At 36.2% G+C, this 16,992-nt stretch overlaps 1 protein-coding gene across 10 annotated transcripts in view; it reads left to right on the top strand.

The window, feature by feature from the left end:
• Positions 1-15,602, top strand: part of FHOD3 (formin homology 2 domain containing 3) — a 288,676-nt gene extending 273,074 nt beyond the window's left edge. For all 10 annotated transcript variants that reach the window (XM_026719582.2, XM_087916030.1, XM_026719581.2 and 7 more), the window contains 2 exons: positions 1,522-1,689; positions 7,779-15,602. In XM_026719582.2, the coding sequence (XP_026575367.1) occupies positions 1,522-1,689; positions 7,779-7,861 (251 nt within the window). In that variant the 3' untranslated portion in view covers positions 7,862-15,602. The remainder of the gene's footprint in view (positions 1-1,521; positions 1,690-7,778) is intronic.
• The last annotated feature ends 1,390 nt before the right edge of the window (positions 15,603-16,992 follow it).

Raw genomic sequence — 16,992 nt, 5'->3', positions numbered from 1 at the left:
TAGACACTGATTATCCATCATTTGGCAGGGAGTCAAATGCTTTCCTATAATCAATCCATGCTACATTGAGTTCTGTTACAGTTTTCCAGAATGATCTTGTCAATTAGGAGTTGATCTTTAATTTCTCTACTGTTTGGGCAGCTTTCTTTCTGCTCAGGTTTTCATTTAGCGTCCATTCCAGTTAGCAATTTGAAAATTGTTGGTAGGCATGTAATTGGTCTATAGTTGCCTGATGATTCCCCCTTTGCTGGATCCTTAATTATCAAGTATTTGATTGCTTGGGCTTTTGTGTAACATTAAAAAAATGTTTTGATGTTTGATAGCTATGTATTGATTTAATCAATATGGTTGGCAGAAGAATCAGTGCAATGACAAACATTAGCAGTGAAAGAGAGTCTTCTTGAAAGATTCCTCTCTTGATTTTAATCTCTTCCAAACCATTGATCACAACCATGTCTTCCATTCTGCCCTTGATATTTACACAAAGTTGCTGATGTTTCTACTGACTCCTATTATTTCTAAGCACTTGATTGTCCAATCATGAGGCAGGAACATCGTCGCTACATTAAAGTTGGTATATCTTCTCCTGTAATTTTACAAAATCATCTTGTCAATTAATATTATTCAATCTTATGTGTATATGTATTATTATTATACATAAATTGATATAATTTTGATATAATATAATTGTGATGTAGATTTATAGAAGACCCGTTCCAATAATTCAGTGTGTCTGTGTGTATACACACACATATACAATACACACACACACTTATATATACACATGTGCGTGTTATATAATACATATATGTGTATATGTATTATTATACACGTGTGTGTGTGTGTATTATAATAAATAAATTGAGTAATGAATATAATTGGGATTCAGATTTATAGGAGGCCAGTTCCAATTCATTCAGTACGATATATAATACATTAATCTGAGGTCCACAAATTTCAGTGAACATGGATGAGGACAAAATTATACCTGTATTTTTACTATTTTATGTTATGCATTTAAATACATTTTCTGGAAAGGAGTTCATAGGTTTCTCCAGAGAAATCAAAAGAAATCATGGCACAAACAAGTTAAAAACCTCTGATTATGAAAGATTTTCTATACTATACAATATTACAAATACTACTCAAATGATGGCTTAAAACCAGTATACTGATAATTCTGAAGGTAGAAGCTCAATATAATGGTATATTGGATCTTCATTTTACAGGCCACGGAAGGATAGAAGAGTAGTAAACTGGAGTTCTGTCAGGATAGAATTCTGGCCTCTGGGCAGAGTTTGCTTCCAATACTGCAGTTTAACCACTGCAACACCATTTACTATTTGATGGTGGTGTTTCTTACAAACTCAGAAGTAATTTATCTTTCTCACTGCTTTGTAATTCCTTAAAAGGCACAGATTATGACTTATGGCCCCCACAGGGAATGACTGTCTAATATACTCAGCCATGTTGAAGATATCATTAACTATTAACAATATCATTAACTATTTCGATTTATAGTTTCAGGCAATGCAGGTTCATGGAACCCTAGCAACGATGATTTGACTAATGCTACAGACAATGCAGCAGATGAAATAATGGATCGTATTGTCAAGTCTGCCACACAAGTACCAAGTCAGCGTGTAGTGCCCAAAGAAAGGAAGCGATCAAGAGCAAACAGGAAGTCAAGTAAGCTCAACTAGTATTCATTATCTATAAACAAAACAAAATAGCAGACATTTTTATTCTTCTTCCATCTACAACAGGTAGGCAATTTGGTTGAGTAAAAGAAACCTTGCCTCCTAGGTTAAAAGGGAAAACAGTATCTCCTAGTGTTTTTCCCTTAGTCAGTGCCTAAGAAGAGAACTTTAGTTTGTTAGCTTTATATCCCCTGTAAAAGCCAAGGTGGGTTACATAAGGAGCTCTTTTTATATATTTTTTCCTATAGCAACTCTGAGAGGAAAGTTGTGTTAAGGATGGGTGTCTTATCTCAAAGTTTGAATGAGAAAGGATAAAATTCAGTATAAGTTCAAAATCTTAACTAGTACATCCTACTGTATCTCTTGAACAAAGAAATGCGTCAATAAAGCAATCGTTGTTATTTGTTTCCTACAACGCATCTCCCCTTTGGGTTTGTGCCCAGCATTTCCAAATGTGGGGTTTCTTTGAAGTTCCAGGTTTCTGTCTGCACGTAGTCAGCTCTTTTTGTTCCTGGACTTGCAGTGAAGCATGTTTTGCTGGGAAGCTCTCTTCTCTCTTAGGGAAGCCTCCAGCTGACCTCTTATTTTTCATCTCCATCTGGGACCAGGGATCAGCCCTTACACAGTCCAACAGCATACTCATAATCATGTCTCTCCAGCAACGAACTTCCTGCAGTCTTTCCAAAAGCACTTTCTGTCTTGATGCCTCATAGCAGCAATGTCCCCATTGTCTGAGTATCTGTTCTTCCTCTTCTTTTATGGCTCAAACTGGCAGCATATCCCCCAGTGAGTGTGCTCTCCAGGGCTTTAGTATCCAACACCTATACCTAGAAGTTGACCAGTGGGAATGGTCCCTACATAGGCCTCAGAGCAATCTTGGCTAGCAGCTGATCAGCCTTCAAGAAAGCACAGCTACATTGCAAGACCAAACCTAAGTTTCTTCTTCCCACATTGTGCCAACTTACACCAGCAAAATAGCAGCCAGCCTGGCTACAAAAACCATATATCAGTTTTTACGCATTTGAATTACCATTGCTCAGTTGTTTACAGATTGATAAAATGGATATTTCTAAAAGCACTACAGTATACTCTGGTTGTGACCTGTCAGACTACAAATCTGTCTGGTCTAAGCTATGGTTTTCTATCTATAGGGGGAAGAGATTAGTGAATTACAAAATCAGCTCTGCTATTAACCTTTCCTTGTCTCTGGATTTTTCTATAAACACTGAAATATATGAACAAGAAGTTTTTACAGAAAATAAATTTATTGATTTACACATACTGTATTTTTTTGGCGTATAAGACGCACTTTTTCCACCCCCAAAAGTGGGTGGAAATGTCTGTGCGTCTTATACAGCGAATGTTGCCAAAGCCCCACCCACCCGCCAGCCCCCACCTTTTGGCCTCTGCCTCCTACCAATTTGCCTCCTTGCAGCAAACAGCCTGTTTCAGTTTCAGCACAGCCTGATTAGCACAAGCAGCTGATTGTCAGTTGGATAGATTTCCTGATGATCAGCTGTTTCAGGCTGCAGGGATTGTCATTACCTATTTCTGCTTCCGCGGCCCCATTTTCAGCCTCCGCATCCCATTTTTTGCCTCCGCACATTTTCTGCTCATTCTGATCCCCACCACCCAGAACGTGGCAAAAACCGGGCACGTGGAGGCTGAAAATGGGATACTTTGGAGCATCTTATACTCCAAAAAATATGGTATCCATTTTCAAACACTGCAAAAGAGAGATTAAAGGTGGATGAGAGGCTTATAAATCCAATCATATAAGGAAATGGAAAAACTTCCTTGATCTTCCAGAAAAAAATGAATATTTAAACAAAGTATTTCACATGAATGCAAAAAGATCATAGCAGGAATTGTGAGCCTGTTTAGTGAAATAGCACCACTAAATACATGAGATTATTGTTTATCCTGTTAGGTTATCAATGTTAGATATACTTTGAAAATAGTGTGTGTGTGTGTGTGTACACACACAAAATATTTTTCTCTGGACTATATCTCTATCATTCTGGAAGAGATATCAATTTTTTTTAATCCAAAGAGTCATGATTGAGAGAAATAAATGCATGTTTACAACTGTCATTGCTCACTTTTTGAAACCAACATTTCCTTCACTCATTGAACCACCTATTTTTAGGATTCATTTATGCAAGTTATTTATATATTCACACAATATAAATCACAAGGGGAGTGTATGTACAATGAGCATGTATGTGTGTATTTCCATCTCACGTGCACACCAGAGGTGGTATTCAGCTGCTTCTCACTGGCTCGAGCGAATCGGTAGCGGTGATTTGACATGGTTGCCGAACCAGTGGCAACCCTGGCTGGCAACGCTCCTGACCTGGTCGCCCGGTTGCTCACTTGCCCCAGTCGCTCTTCTAGCTTTCCTTACCACATAGTGGCCACAGTGCAGCTTGGGCAGATGTCCCATGGCTGCTGCACAGGCGCATTGCGTGTGCAGCCACTACACATGCAGTGCACATGTGCAGCAGCCCCGGGACATCTGCCCACCTGCCCGCCCTCCCAGAACATGCTTTCTTCTTTCTCCCTGCAGACACGCATCTTCCAGCCTGGCCCAGCCAATCTGTAGGTAGCTACATATCCAGCCACCCTTTTTTCAGCACAAGAAGCCTCCCCCAACCGGATGGCTGCTCTCCTCCTCCTCGGCCGTACAGAACAAACAGGCGGACAAGGAAGGGAGTAGCTGGCCAGTTACACTGAAAAAGGGTCGGCTGCAGACCGAAAAAAAGTCACCTCCTGCCACCTCTTTTGGAGTGCTGCACCACTGCACTCAGACTTGCTTGGGCAAGTCCTTTCAGTGCAGCAGCCTCAATGGGGTGGACCTGCATGGCCGGCGCCTAGAACGCAGCAGCAGTGCATTGAAGAAGCACAGCAAAGCCGCCACAAGAAACCTATAGCCGGCCTGTGTTTTTTTCGGTGCAGGAGGAAGGTACGTAAGGTTTCAGGCAGTCGGGAAAGCTGCCTAGCCCAGAGCTGGTGATGGGGGTGGGAGGCGAAGCTGCAGCACACGCCTCGTTTGAATTTTCCAGCCCCAAAAGCGAGAGGGGAGAAAGTCCTGCCTTGCCTGCCAGCTTTTTTGGGCAACACAGGACCGGAGACTGGCCTCGTAACAAGCGATGCTGCCAGGCACTTAGAAGCATGTGTGACTCTGTGTGTGTGTGTTTTTGTTTGTTTGTTTGTTTGTTTCAAATGAGTGCTTGGAAGCCTGTGTGTGTTTCAGGTCGGTCTCCTCTCCTAGCTTTAGAAGGAGAGAGGGAAGGAGGAAAGGAAGGGATAGAAAGAGAGGGAAAAAGAGAGAAGGAGGGAGAGAGACAGAGGAGAGAAGAGAAAAGAAAGAAAAGAAAGAGAAAAGGGAAAGGAAGAAAAGAGAGAGAAAGGGAAAAAGGGATAGATAAAGAAAAATGGGATGGAGGGAAGGGAGAGAAAGAAAGAGGGAGGGAGGAGAAGGTGAATGAGATATATGGATCGATGGATAGATAGATATATGGAAGGGGGGGAGGAGAGAGGACAAAAAGGAGAGGAAGGAAGGACACAAACCCTGGCTTCAGAAGACTCTTGGAAGCAGCACAGCAATCTAAGGCTGGAAGAGATCTTGGAGATCATCTTCTAGTCCAAGGGTCTTCAAACTTGGCAAGTTTAAGACTTGTGGACTTCAACTCCCAGAATTCCTGAGCTAGCATGACTGGAGGAGGAATTCTGGGAGTTGAAGTCCACAAGTCTTAAAGCTGTCAAGTTTGAAGGTACCTGTTCCAGTCCAACCCCCTGCTCCAGCAGGAGACCTTATATCATCAGGATTCTTTTGGTGCTGAAGGAGATATTAATAAATAAAGAAATGTAGTAAAATATATTATAGCATTAAATAGAGAGCTACTCTATAGGCATTTGCTATCTCACTGTTGTAAAAAAGATTTCCTTAACTTTTCACTTGTTGTAAAACAATTATAAACATATGCCTGCAATCAGTTACACCCCTTCTCCTAGTAAGACACATGATTGTCCCATCTAAATCAATCTGAATCCATCTGTTTTCCTGGATTGATACATTTCATCCCAGCATCACCCCCTGGGAATGAAACGTACCTCTCTGGGAATGTAATTTACCTCCATTCGGAGGAATCCACGCCTTTGAAGTATGCTGTTAATAGCCTCCTTAAGTGGTCATTTGTGATCAATTAGATGGACAATAGGAGAAGAGATAATGACAGGTAAACATTGCCGGAAAGAGATTTGTCTTTTGCAGGAAAGATATAAATCTAGGTTACAATGCAGTTACTCGATTCTAAGAATCTTAAAGGTAAGAGGACAGGTATCTTGTAGAATTTTCCTCCCATGTCTCTAGTGATGTGCTAGGAACTTCTTTCCAGATCTTTAACTCTGATCAAAGAATAAAAGTCTGCTTTCTTTGATTTGCAAGCCTCCATTTAAGTTTTTGTTTTGGTTCATTTTTGGCTTAAGCGTACTGCCAGACCTTACAGTGCCTCTAACAGAGAGGAAAATTGGCAGAGGAGCTTACTAGGACAAGGCTACCATGCAGAGGAAGGCAGAGATAGTCCTTCACTTATGACCACAGTTGAGTCCAAAATTTTGGTTGCTAAACAAGAGTATTGTTAAGTGAGTTTCAGTACATTTTACTCATCCATGATATCTCCTGGGTCTAACAGTCATGTGCAGGCTAGGGAAGTAAATCTGAAGGCATGTGCAATGTTCTAATGTACAGAAGTTATAGTTAAATGTGTGGCAAAAAGTGGACTATGGGTATGTTTTTCCAAATGCAGTGTGGTTGAATTTATATAGTTTTAGAAGAGCTGTGTGTGTATTTGTGTGTGTGTGATATACATATAGTATATATAGTAGATAATGTATTTTTGTGTGCCTATACACACACTATACTATGTAATATGTATGTACACATATAGCATATATACATCGGATTAAATAGTGTATTTTGTATGTTCAGTAGTAGTAAATAGAGCAGGAAATTGTATCGCATTGAGGCAAAGAGAGGATAGGCAAGGCACCACTTGATGAGTAACATCAAGTTGGCCACTCCCACCCAATCACATGACCACCCAGCATGCCCACCCAGTCACATGACCACCAAGCCACACCCACCAAATAAGCCACACCCACAGAACCAGTAGTAAAAAAATTTGAATCCCACCACTGATGCACACATACATCATCATCTCATTAGACTTCTGAGGAGTCTCCATCTTTAGTCTTGGGAAGACTGCACTTCCCTATTCAAGACTATATGCAAACTGAAGGATCATTTTGGACTCCCAGTTCCTGCTTGAAGAATGAATAGCAGCTGTGGTCAAGAGGCATTTTGTAAGTCCTTTAAAACAATCACTCATCCTTTGTCACCTTCAGAGTATATTATTACCATGCCCTGATGTTCCTTGAAGAATATCAAAAGCTTACAGGTAGTCCAGAAGTGGTATAGAAAGTAATGGGCATGCCACAATATGCCCATCTGACAACACTTGTGTGAGCTGCACTAGTTGCCAGTGAGCTTTTAGATAGGATTCAGGGTGTACCTATAAATCCCTTCACGGCATAGGATCTGGCTATCTAAGGGCCAGTACTTCCCTGATAATTATATCCATTTATCTTATTTTAATTATTAGACTCAGTCTCCTTATTGATGAGATGGGCAGCATATAAATGTAATAAATAAAATTTTAAAAATGCTTAGCATTGGACTAAAAATTCAGTTTTACTAGGAATTAAGAAATAATGTTAATAAAGTATAAAACTATCATGAATAGTATTCTGTCTGCTATGCAGTGACTTGATATCAAATATTTATATGTACAATGAATAAGTTATTTTATTCAGGAAGGTAATGGTTTGTCTTTATACAAATGCAAACAAAAGTACTTGCGTTTCCGTTTGTGGTAATATTGTCAGTCATATATATTCACACCTGCAAGTGAAAGAAAGCAAGAATAATACTGCTGAGTGTTCCCCTATAGGATTGTGCAATTTGTCTTTTAGAACATTCATACTATCTTTTTCTTTCTGTTTCTGATTGCACAGTAAGGAGGACATTGAAGAGTGGATTGTCTCCAGAAGAAGCCAAAGCTTTGGGTCTGATGGGTACTTCAGAGATGCAAGTGTGATTACAGCAATTAAATCTGCTAAAGGAAAAAAAAAATCTTCCTCTTTTTTTTTTCATGCACACATGCCATCAACAGTCTTCAAATGCAACACCCCTCTGCCAGTTTCAGCTGCTATTTGTTTTGTCCCACTGCTGCCTGACACTGAATCAAATAATAAACTTAAAATTAGTAAACTAATCTTGTAATCTTGTAACTGACTGCTACAAAAATAAATTACAGGAGCAGAAGGTTAATTGAACATTGTGTCACATTCATTCTGTCATGCTGCATTTAGGGGAGTTGCCCTTGGGCTATCTTGCATTGTGTGAAAGGTGTTAATGCTAATTTTCCTTGCAGTTTATTGTAGTAATTGTAAAGTACCATGTTTTATCAATTCTTTAAACAATTTTTCTTAAAGTTCCTACTATTTTAAGGCAGAGAAATGTCAGTCAAGCATAAATATGAAATACAAGTTAAATTATATCTTAATAGTTTGAAACAAAATACTATTTCCTAATTTCATCTAGTATCTTTTGTATCTTTTCCTGAGGTTTCTTCTGAACTGTAAAAAGAAATTAAATGAATATTTTGACAATAATTTGGACAAAGAACAACTGTTTGGGATGCTAATAAACCAATCATAAGGGATTACTTTATACAATGTAACCATTTTGAAAGAAAATACTATTTCCTATAAAGGATTAGATAGGAAAATAGTGCTCACATTGGGGCCCATTAAGCTGCTGTTTTCATTCAATTTTAAAATATTTAGCTTACCTAAGTTGCATTATTTAACTTACCTGTTACATTAGATTTTATTAATATTTGCCTCACAAACCTTGAAGAAACAATAAGGCAAACAATTGGTTTAAATATCAATTTTCTTCCCCATTACCTATTCAATGGCATTCTTCTTACCACAATGGTTGCTAAGCCTTCTGCTATTATTCTGGATCATTCATCAACAACCTTTATATAGAAGGTATCAAATATATACATGTCCTAATCTTTTCTTAGGCATGAAACCTCTGAGACCTAGTCAGCATCTCCCAACAAGCTAGTTAAGAAATTAAAACACTTGTTAATTCATGCAGTGAAAGCTTTGCAATGTAAACTAGGTAAGCACAGTGCAAAACAAGTGGACCCCACAAAAGCAGTACAAGTAGAAAGAGCAATAATATGTATTTTGATATTCCTAATAATGTCTATTACTTGACTGATTTTATTCTACAATTTATTTGGACCTATAGGGATATTATATGGACCTATAAAAGCTGGGCTGCAGAATTATCATATTTTTTGGACTATAAGACGCTCCCAAATATAAGACGCACCTAGCTTTTGGGGAGGAAAACAAGAAAAAAAAATCTGCCTCTGCCTCCCAGCAATTTGCCTCCTTGCAGCAAACAGCCTTGTCAGCTTCAGCACAGCCTGATTAACACAAGCAGCTGATTGTCAGTTGGATCTGCCTCCCAACAATCAGCTATTTTCGGCTGCAAGGATCTCCATCGCCTATTGCTGTCTCTGCATGCCTCGTTGTCAGTCTCTGTATGCACCATTTTTGGCCTCCGCATGCTCCATTTTCAGCCTGTTCCAGTGGCGGGGATTGGAATGGGTCAAAAATGGGGCATGCGGAGGCAGCAATAGGCAATGGCGATCCCTGCAGACTGAAACAGCTGATCGTCAGGAGGCATTTCCAACCGACAATCAGCTGCTTGTGCTAATCAGGCTGTGCTGAAGCTGACCAGGCTGTTCGCTGCAAGGAAGCAAATTGCTGGGAGGCAGAGGCCAAAGGGTGGAGCCTGTGGGTGAGTGGGGTTTCGGGAAAATTTGTTGTATTAAGGCGCACAGACATTTCCACCCATTTTGGGAGGCAGGAAGTGTGTCTTATACATCGAAAAATACAGTACATTTTTTCCTCCTAATGCCCAACTGTTTAATGATTCTACAGTGACCTGTAAGTATTTTGTTAATACTTACTCATTGCTGTGCTTTCAACTAGAAAGAAGGAATTATTACTACAATGAATAATATTGATCTTTTTTCTCAGTTGACTTTTTATGTGTTTCAAAACTAAATATTGGCATTGGTTGTCTAAAATGTTGTCATCAGAAACATTTTTTGTTGCTCGTATCAGGGTTATGCAGTGATTCAAATAATTCAGGAAAGGTACTTCAGAGCATGAAGCATCAAAAACCATTGCAGAGAAACCCAAGCTTCTATATTTCCACACACTCCAAGCATGTTTTTGGAATTAAATCCAAAGCATTGGATAATCAAAAAGCAATAAATATTTCTAAATTTTTAGAACTAAGGGAAAAAAACCTATAAAAGATTTTTTAAATTAATAAAAATACTTATCAATAGGATCACATGATCTGACTCTTAGTGCAACAGTAGACCTTCCATGAATTCCAATAACCTCCTCATGACAGAAAAAAGTATTTGTGCCTCTTCATCCCTTTACTGGTGAGACTTTTTCTCTGCTTTCATTCTATTGCAAAGTCTTTCTGTCCCATTTTCTTTTCAAATTTTGTGACACTTTACTTTTTGTATTTTGGAAGGAATCAGATTGACCTGAAGGAGGAGCAGGTGACCTCTCCAAGATTTGAATCATATTTCTCATTTTTGCAGAAAAATATCCAATCTTATTTCTTAATGGATTGTTGGTTACCAAAAAACACAATTATGATTGTCTATAAATTCTCCAAATAAGCATATGAAGTAATTTTTGAAAACTTAATCCCAGTGTTAAGAATGCATTTAGAAGTAAACAAATTTCCATCCTAAATTGTTGCATTGATTTATCTCACCATTTTATTGTTTATATTATAATACATCTTGTGAATCATTTTTCAATCTAATTCCAAAGGCATCTTGTAAAAATTCATTTCTGTGAGAAACACTTCTAAGTACTTGTTTATTGAAATCATGATTATGATTGTATTTTGATATACAAATGATATGTTTTGTTTCCTAAAATCATTAAGTTTCTAAATAAGTTTTTGTTAATAGCTACAATGGTATGACAATAATTCAAACAGCTGTTTCAGTTTATATAACTCCTAAAAACTAGATAACACTAGATCAGAGTTCTCCAGTCTTTCTGGGTTGGAGGCCCAGGGAGAGGGGGAAAAGAGGGGATGATTGTGGGAGGGGCAAGTGCATGTGTGTAGTTACCCATGACATTCACAGCGATGCTTCCATGAGTGGGGCAGCGAGTACCCACAATGAATCTAAGAGGAGTGGGTCTGCAAGCACCTGCAACAAAGCTCGTGCGAGTGGAGCTGCGAGTGCCCACAACAAGGCTTGCACAAATGGAGCCACAAGCACCCATGATGAGGCTCGCACAAGGGGGGTTGTGTGCGCACACTACCTAGCCATGCACATCACCCGGTGGCCCAGTAATGGCCACAGGCAGAGTACCCCTGCAACTCGATGACATTGAAGAATTACAGATAATTTTTGTACCTCTTTGTTGCTATCTTGGGTCATGTTCATTTTCATAACTTAGATATGGTAGTTTTTTCTAATGAAATACTACTGTATATGAGCTTTGTCTTTGAAAATCTCGTCAGCTAACATTTGGAGCCTGCTTTTGAAGCTTGCCATGTAAGAATGGGGTTGTTTTGAGAAAACCAAATCTACATCTGTATTCTTAAGAGTGTATAGAATTAGCTTCACTGGACTATGGTCATACTCTCCCATGCAATATGTCTGTTAGATTATTCCTTTGCTTCTTAGGACTGACAAAACTTTAAAAGTATTTCTAATGATGAATGGTCAACTGAAATTCCTGTATCAGTACATGTTTTCCAAGATGCAGTGAGCTTTTTGTTAGTGGAATAAAGGTCAAATGACCCCATTTAAATGACTACATGGGGGAGAGGGAGAAAAGGAAAGGGAACATTAATGGAAATTAGAATGGAGCAAAGCTGAGGACTGGCTCTCCAAATTTATAAAAAAGATAGCATACTAATCTTCCTACTTCCAAATAAGAACCTTTCTTTTAGAATTGTTGTCTTTTACTACACTATCATTAGAATTGTGAAAGGAAAATTAATGAGCTGTACATAAATGTTTATTAACTCCTCTTCATAAAATGCTTAGGAAAGTGACATATCCTCTTCCAAGGCGTTTTTAGAAGAACAGCCTTTGAAACAGGAATCTGGTATTTCAGTGAAAGATATAAGACATTTTTTAAAGGAAAACAAAAAAACGGAAAACTTCAGCCATTTCATAAGATAAAGTAAACAACAGCACTCTTGTTTCACTAAAAAAATTAGCCCAATATTGCAAGAGGAGAATGTTCTGTGGAAAAAGATGGCATTTTTCTTAGTTTGTCTTTAATGTATTCAGTAAACTCCAATGCATATTGTTTGCTTATTTTAGAATGTTTCTCTAAAGCAACTATTCATTCTATGTGTTGGAACTATTTTTGATGAAACGGATTAGAATTGTTACTTTTAAAAAAGGAAATATATATAGAGACTTTTAATGTAAATTGTATCCAAATAATCTCTATTTTCTCTTCATCTATGTTGAAGGATAATTGTCAGTGTTACAATATAATTACTAGCTGTCTGCTGAAATGCTCAAGGAAATTCCATATTATAAAATGCTAAGACCGTGATAAAGCATACCTTTTCTATTCGTTGTTGCTTTGTAGATTTTTAAGTACCCAAATTCCTTTAATTAATCATTTTCAAACATATACATATACACATACATATATACAAATGCATGTGTGTGTATGTGTTCATATATATATATATACACACATCCATACAATTTACAATACACAAAAGGAAATTTTTCACAAATAATTTACATATATGTAAAGTGTGTGTGTGTGTAAAATTATAGCTGTATTCCAACTTGACCTGACTTTTGATATTGACCAACCTTATCCAAAGATTTAAACATAATAGATTATAGATGTTTATATAATGAATCATTTTCTGTAATGAACTCAGATTCATTTTCATGCACTCCTGAAGCCTGACCTCAAAACTTCAACCTATTTCCAGACACTTACGTATACAGTTAAAGTTTTTATGAGCTTTTCCGAATTTTTTAAAAAAGTAATATGGTATTAAATTCTGCATTAATAAAAATGAATTTAAAAGATTCAATAAGTGTAAACCAAGAAATGTATGTTTTATTTAGAAGTGGTAAATATTTTGGCCCTTAAAAAAGGATAAACCTTTGCTTGTGTACTAAGCCTGAACATGAATATATCTGTCTCATTTTTTTTTCACATATGGTTCAGTCCCTCTTATCTGAGAAACCTAGTGTTAACAGTTATACATTGCTGCATTAAAGCTATAGTATTTGGGAAATAGTAGAATGCAAACAAATCCAGGTTGAAGCACTGTTTTGCCCATAGTTGTCATTAATTTTTTTATTGGTGCAGAACTTCGACCTATTAAAATTTTAAAAATTATAACAATTAAAATATTTTAAAACAATCTTTATTAATTTCAGTTAACTCTTAAATCAATTCCCTTTTTATTAAACCTTGATTCAAAAGGATATTGTGATTTTGAAATTACTTATTTTTAACTGTATGTTTTCTGATTCAATATTAAAGGGTTACCAATCTTCTCCCTCTCTCACAATCTTTGTTTTGCAGAAGTAACCATCCTTAGCCACTTGATGGCCAAAAATTCAAATACCACTTTAAGGATGTAATTGAAACTGTCCTGTTATTATTGAAAAAGGACATGAGAAATACAAACGCTACAATCCTTACATGAATTGTAACTAAGTTAAGTGAGGCACATTTTTAGTTAAAAATTATTTTTAACTTTATTAGTAATTGATATTAATAATTATAGGAGTGGCCTAGTAGTAAAGACTCGCCTTCTATTCAAAAGGTTAAGGATTCAATCCCAGGGTGCAAAGAAAAAAAATACCTGCTGCGAAATCCAGGTGATGTCAGGAAGGGCATCCATCAATTAAGAGCTCAGTTCCATCCAGTTATCCCAACTCTACCCTGAATCAAGTGATTACAGAGTCATAAAAAGGGAGGGGTTTTTGTATTAGTCAATATGAGAGAAAATAGGAATTTGTAAAACTTTCACTGAGTAATGTAGAAAATTAAGAATTTGAGTTAATCTATTCCATTTATTTGTATGCTTATACAGCAGGGGGGTTAAATTTTGTTATTAAGCCTGGATCTTATTTTTCAGAGAATTCAGAACTGAGATTTGTTATTTAATAATATGGGAAATTTCTGACTTACTCAGTTTATGAAGGGAAACATTAAACAATGAAACCTGTACACAGTATAAAAAATTATCTCTACAGCATATTTACCATACTTTGGATGTGGCTCCCTTGAAATGGTTTTAAATTTATATGGCAGGAAATTATGTTTGATCAGCTAGCAAGTTATTACACTAAGTTATACAAATGTTGTATAAAATAATAAATGCAACTTTCATAAAATAAAATGTTTTTAATTATTTTTGAAATGCCTTGTTGCATCACAACAATTCACCATTAACTTTTAATAGCAGAGAAATATTTGATTTTTATAAAACAAAACATTGTAGTTGGATTATATTTCTCTTTGTAAGGATTGTATTTTGATTTCTCACGTCTTATTTGTGAGCTGTGTATTTTTTTAAAAAAAGTTTGTAAAGTGGAAACTGTTAAATACCATAGTAGAAAAAGTGTAACTTTTTTTTCTCTTTGTGTAGTATTGTATGTAAAATAGGAATTTTACCCAGCAGTATTACTCTATGAATTTAAAGACCCAAAGATGCATGCCCAAAAGTATATTTAAAAAAACAACAAAATGCACAATGTCACAGATTCATGTACATGTCTCTAGGTAGGAATGAGTCAATGTTATTTTGATTGTAGGCTCAATCTTATTAACTGATTAACTGAATTAGCTTGGAAGTTAGTATATCCCTGGAGTTTTATTTAGTATTGTTCTGCTAAATAAATAAGCCTCACTCTACTGAATGAGGTTTTCATTTAAGAAGAAGAATAGAGAATATGGATAAATTGATTATTTTTCTGAATTTGTTGCATATAAGAGCACATTTAAAATATATAACTATCTGTTCAGTTTGGGCACTATGAGTTTAACACAATTTTAGCACTTGTGTGTGTGTGATGGTGGTGGTGGTGGTTGTTCCTGGGCTACTCAGCCTTGGAATATTAATTATTGGCCACAGGCCACTATATCTAATGTAATTGACAATTAACATATCATGTACCTTAAGTAGTTTTCTAGTGCAGTTTTTTTCCCTTTTGGGTCAAAAAGAGGCATAATTGTTTTGATTTCAATCCTAAAATGATTGAATGTCTTACTTTTGTTTTTAAAAATCACTTGTAACAAAAGAACAGTTTATTTCATTGGCTGTAACATTACTGCTTGAAAGAAATCATCACAAATATAAAATGGCTGGGAATGTTAATGGAAAGTCAGGACAGAAATAATACCATTGGACATAGAGAACAAAATGTAATAAGTTGTTGGCAATGGGGAGACTGGAAATAGCTGGAAATAAATCATTGAAAGGAAATTAAGATTCACTAGATAGTCCTGGAGAATCAATTTATCACTTAGAACAATGAGCAAAAATTGTTCCTATGTCACCGCTGGCTCAAATCTTGAAATGTTGTCTACATATAATCTGATTAAGTTATGTTGCTAAGGTATCTTGAATTCTAAATATTGAAAAGTGTGGATAAACATTAACTGAGAAATAGCAGAGCATTAAAGTTATAGAACAAACACAAATTTTGTTGTCATATCTTGTTTCTTTGCAACATGCAATTTTATCATAATGCAAAACAATTAACAAAGACCAGGATCTGCTTTAGAAAATAGCACAAATTCAAATGAATGGTGTACAACACATTCATAGATGCATCCATATTTACACACCTACTTGAGTTTCTTTTCAAACATATAAATAATTTTACAACTCTTAATGAAACAGGAATGACAGCATTGAAAATCATTTGTAAATGTAATTACTAAATTGGAATGAGTTTAATTAATACATTCTCTCTGAGGGAAATTATTTTTCAGAGGATAGGTTTGGCTATGATTGCTCAGACTCCCCTTGGACATATTTCAAATTTATTCATTTTCCATATTCATCTTCCGACTCAGTTTATGTAACATTAGCATTACTTCTATGTTATGTAACATTAGCATTACTTCTATGTCATTAAAATAATACTGAACTATTTTCCCGTATCCCTCTTTCACCTTACAAGTACTTCTCAAACTAACCTACAGGTTTTGTTCTCTTTTGTTTTGCAAATATAAAGACTTCAGAAGAAGAAAGAACTGCACAATTCTTTCTTATACTGTATGCCTTTTGTGTTCTACATTCTGGAATACAATTCATAAAATAAAAAACTGGGCAAAGCTTCTATTTTAAAGTAGGAGATTCTGGAGTGCAAATAAATAAAAATAAAAATTGTGCTTCTGTAGTTCCACAGATTTTCCACATACATTTCTTATATTCCAGACCCCCAGAATTTAAAAAGCATTGATTGAAAAGGCAAGCCAAACATCTTCATAGATGTTCAGACATTACTGCCAGTTGTGAAAGTAAATGGGAGACAAGATTTGAGATGGGCAAACGGGTTGCAAATGGATCTCATCATCAATGCTGCCCAATAGCTAATGTGAATATGATTTTTTTTTCTCAACAGTAGACTTTAAAACCATGGCAAAATGTATGAATTTTGCACTATAACTACCAAAATCTATAATTACTAGCTACTTTCCATTCTTCTCTAGCCTTTGCAACTTAATATAGTCAATAGATTTTGTGTATATTTTAAAACAACAAAAAGGCTATAATTATTCTTTTTTTATGCAGTTTTCAAAGCCAAAACTACTTGGAACTAAATATTACTGAATTCTGTGCCCTTTGGAAAATGCAACAAATGTGGTTTCTATCATGATTTGCATAGATTTTTCTTGCTTTTGGTTAGTAACTTCATGGTTCAAGTTTGTAGGTTTCACCAAGGACCTACCAGTTGCAAACTTCCCATAAATCTTCACTATATTGAATATGATAATACTTTAGAAAAAAATACTAAGCTGTCAAATGGATTGTTTTCTAGCATAAACAGTAGCTTGATTTTCATGTTTTAAGAGATACATCCCA

The sequence above is a fragment of the Pseudonaja textilis genome, chromosome Z (genome assembly GCF_049901715.1).
Source record: "Pseudonaja textilis isolate UNSWEBS1 chromosome Z, rPseTex1.2, whole genome shotgun sequence".
NCBI lineage: Eukaryota > Metazoa > Chordata > Lepidosauria > Squamata > Elapidae > Pseudonaja > Pseudonaja textilis.
The sequence above is the reverse complement of the archived record's forward strand: the minus strand, read 5'-3'. Positions and strand labels throughout refer to the sequence as shown.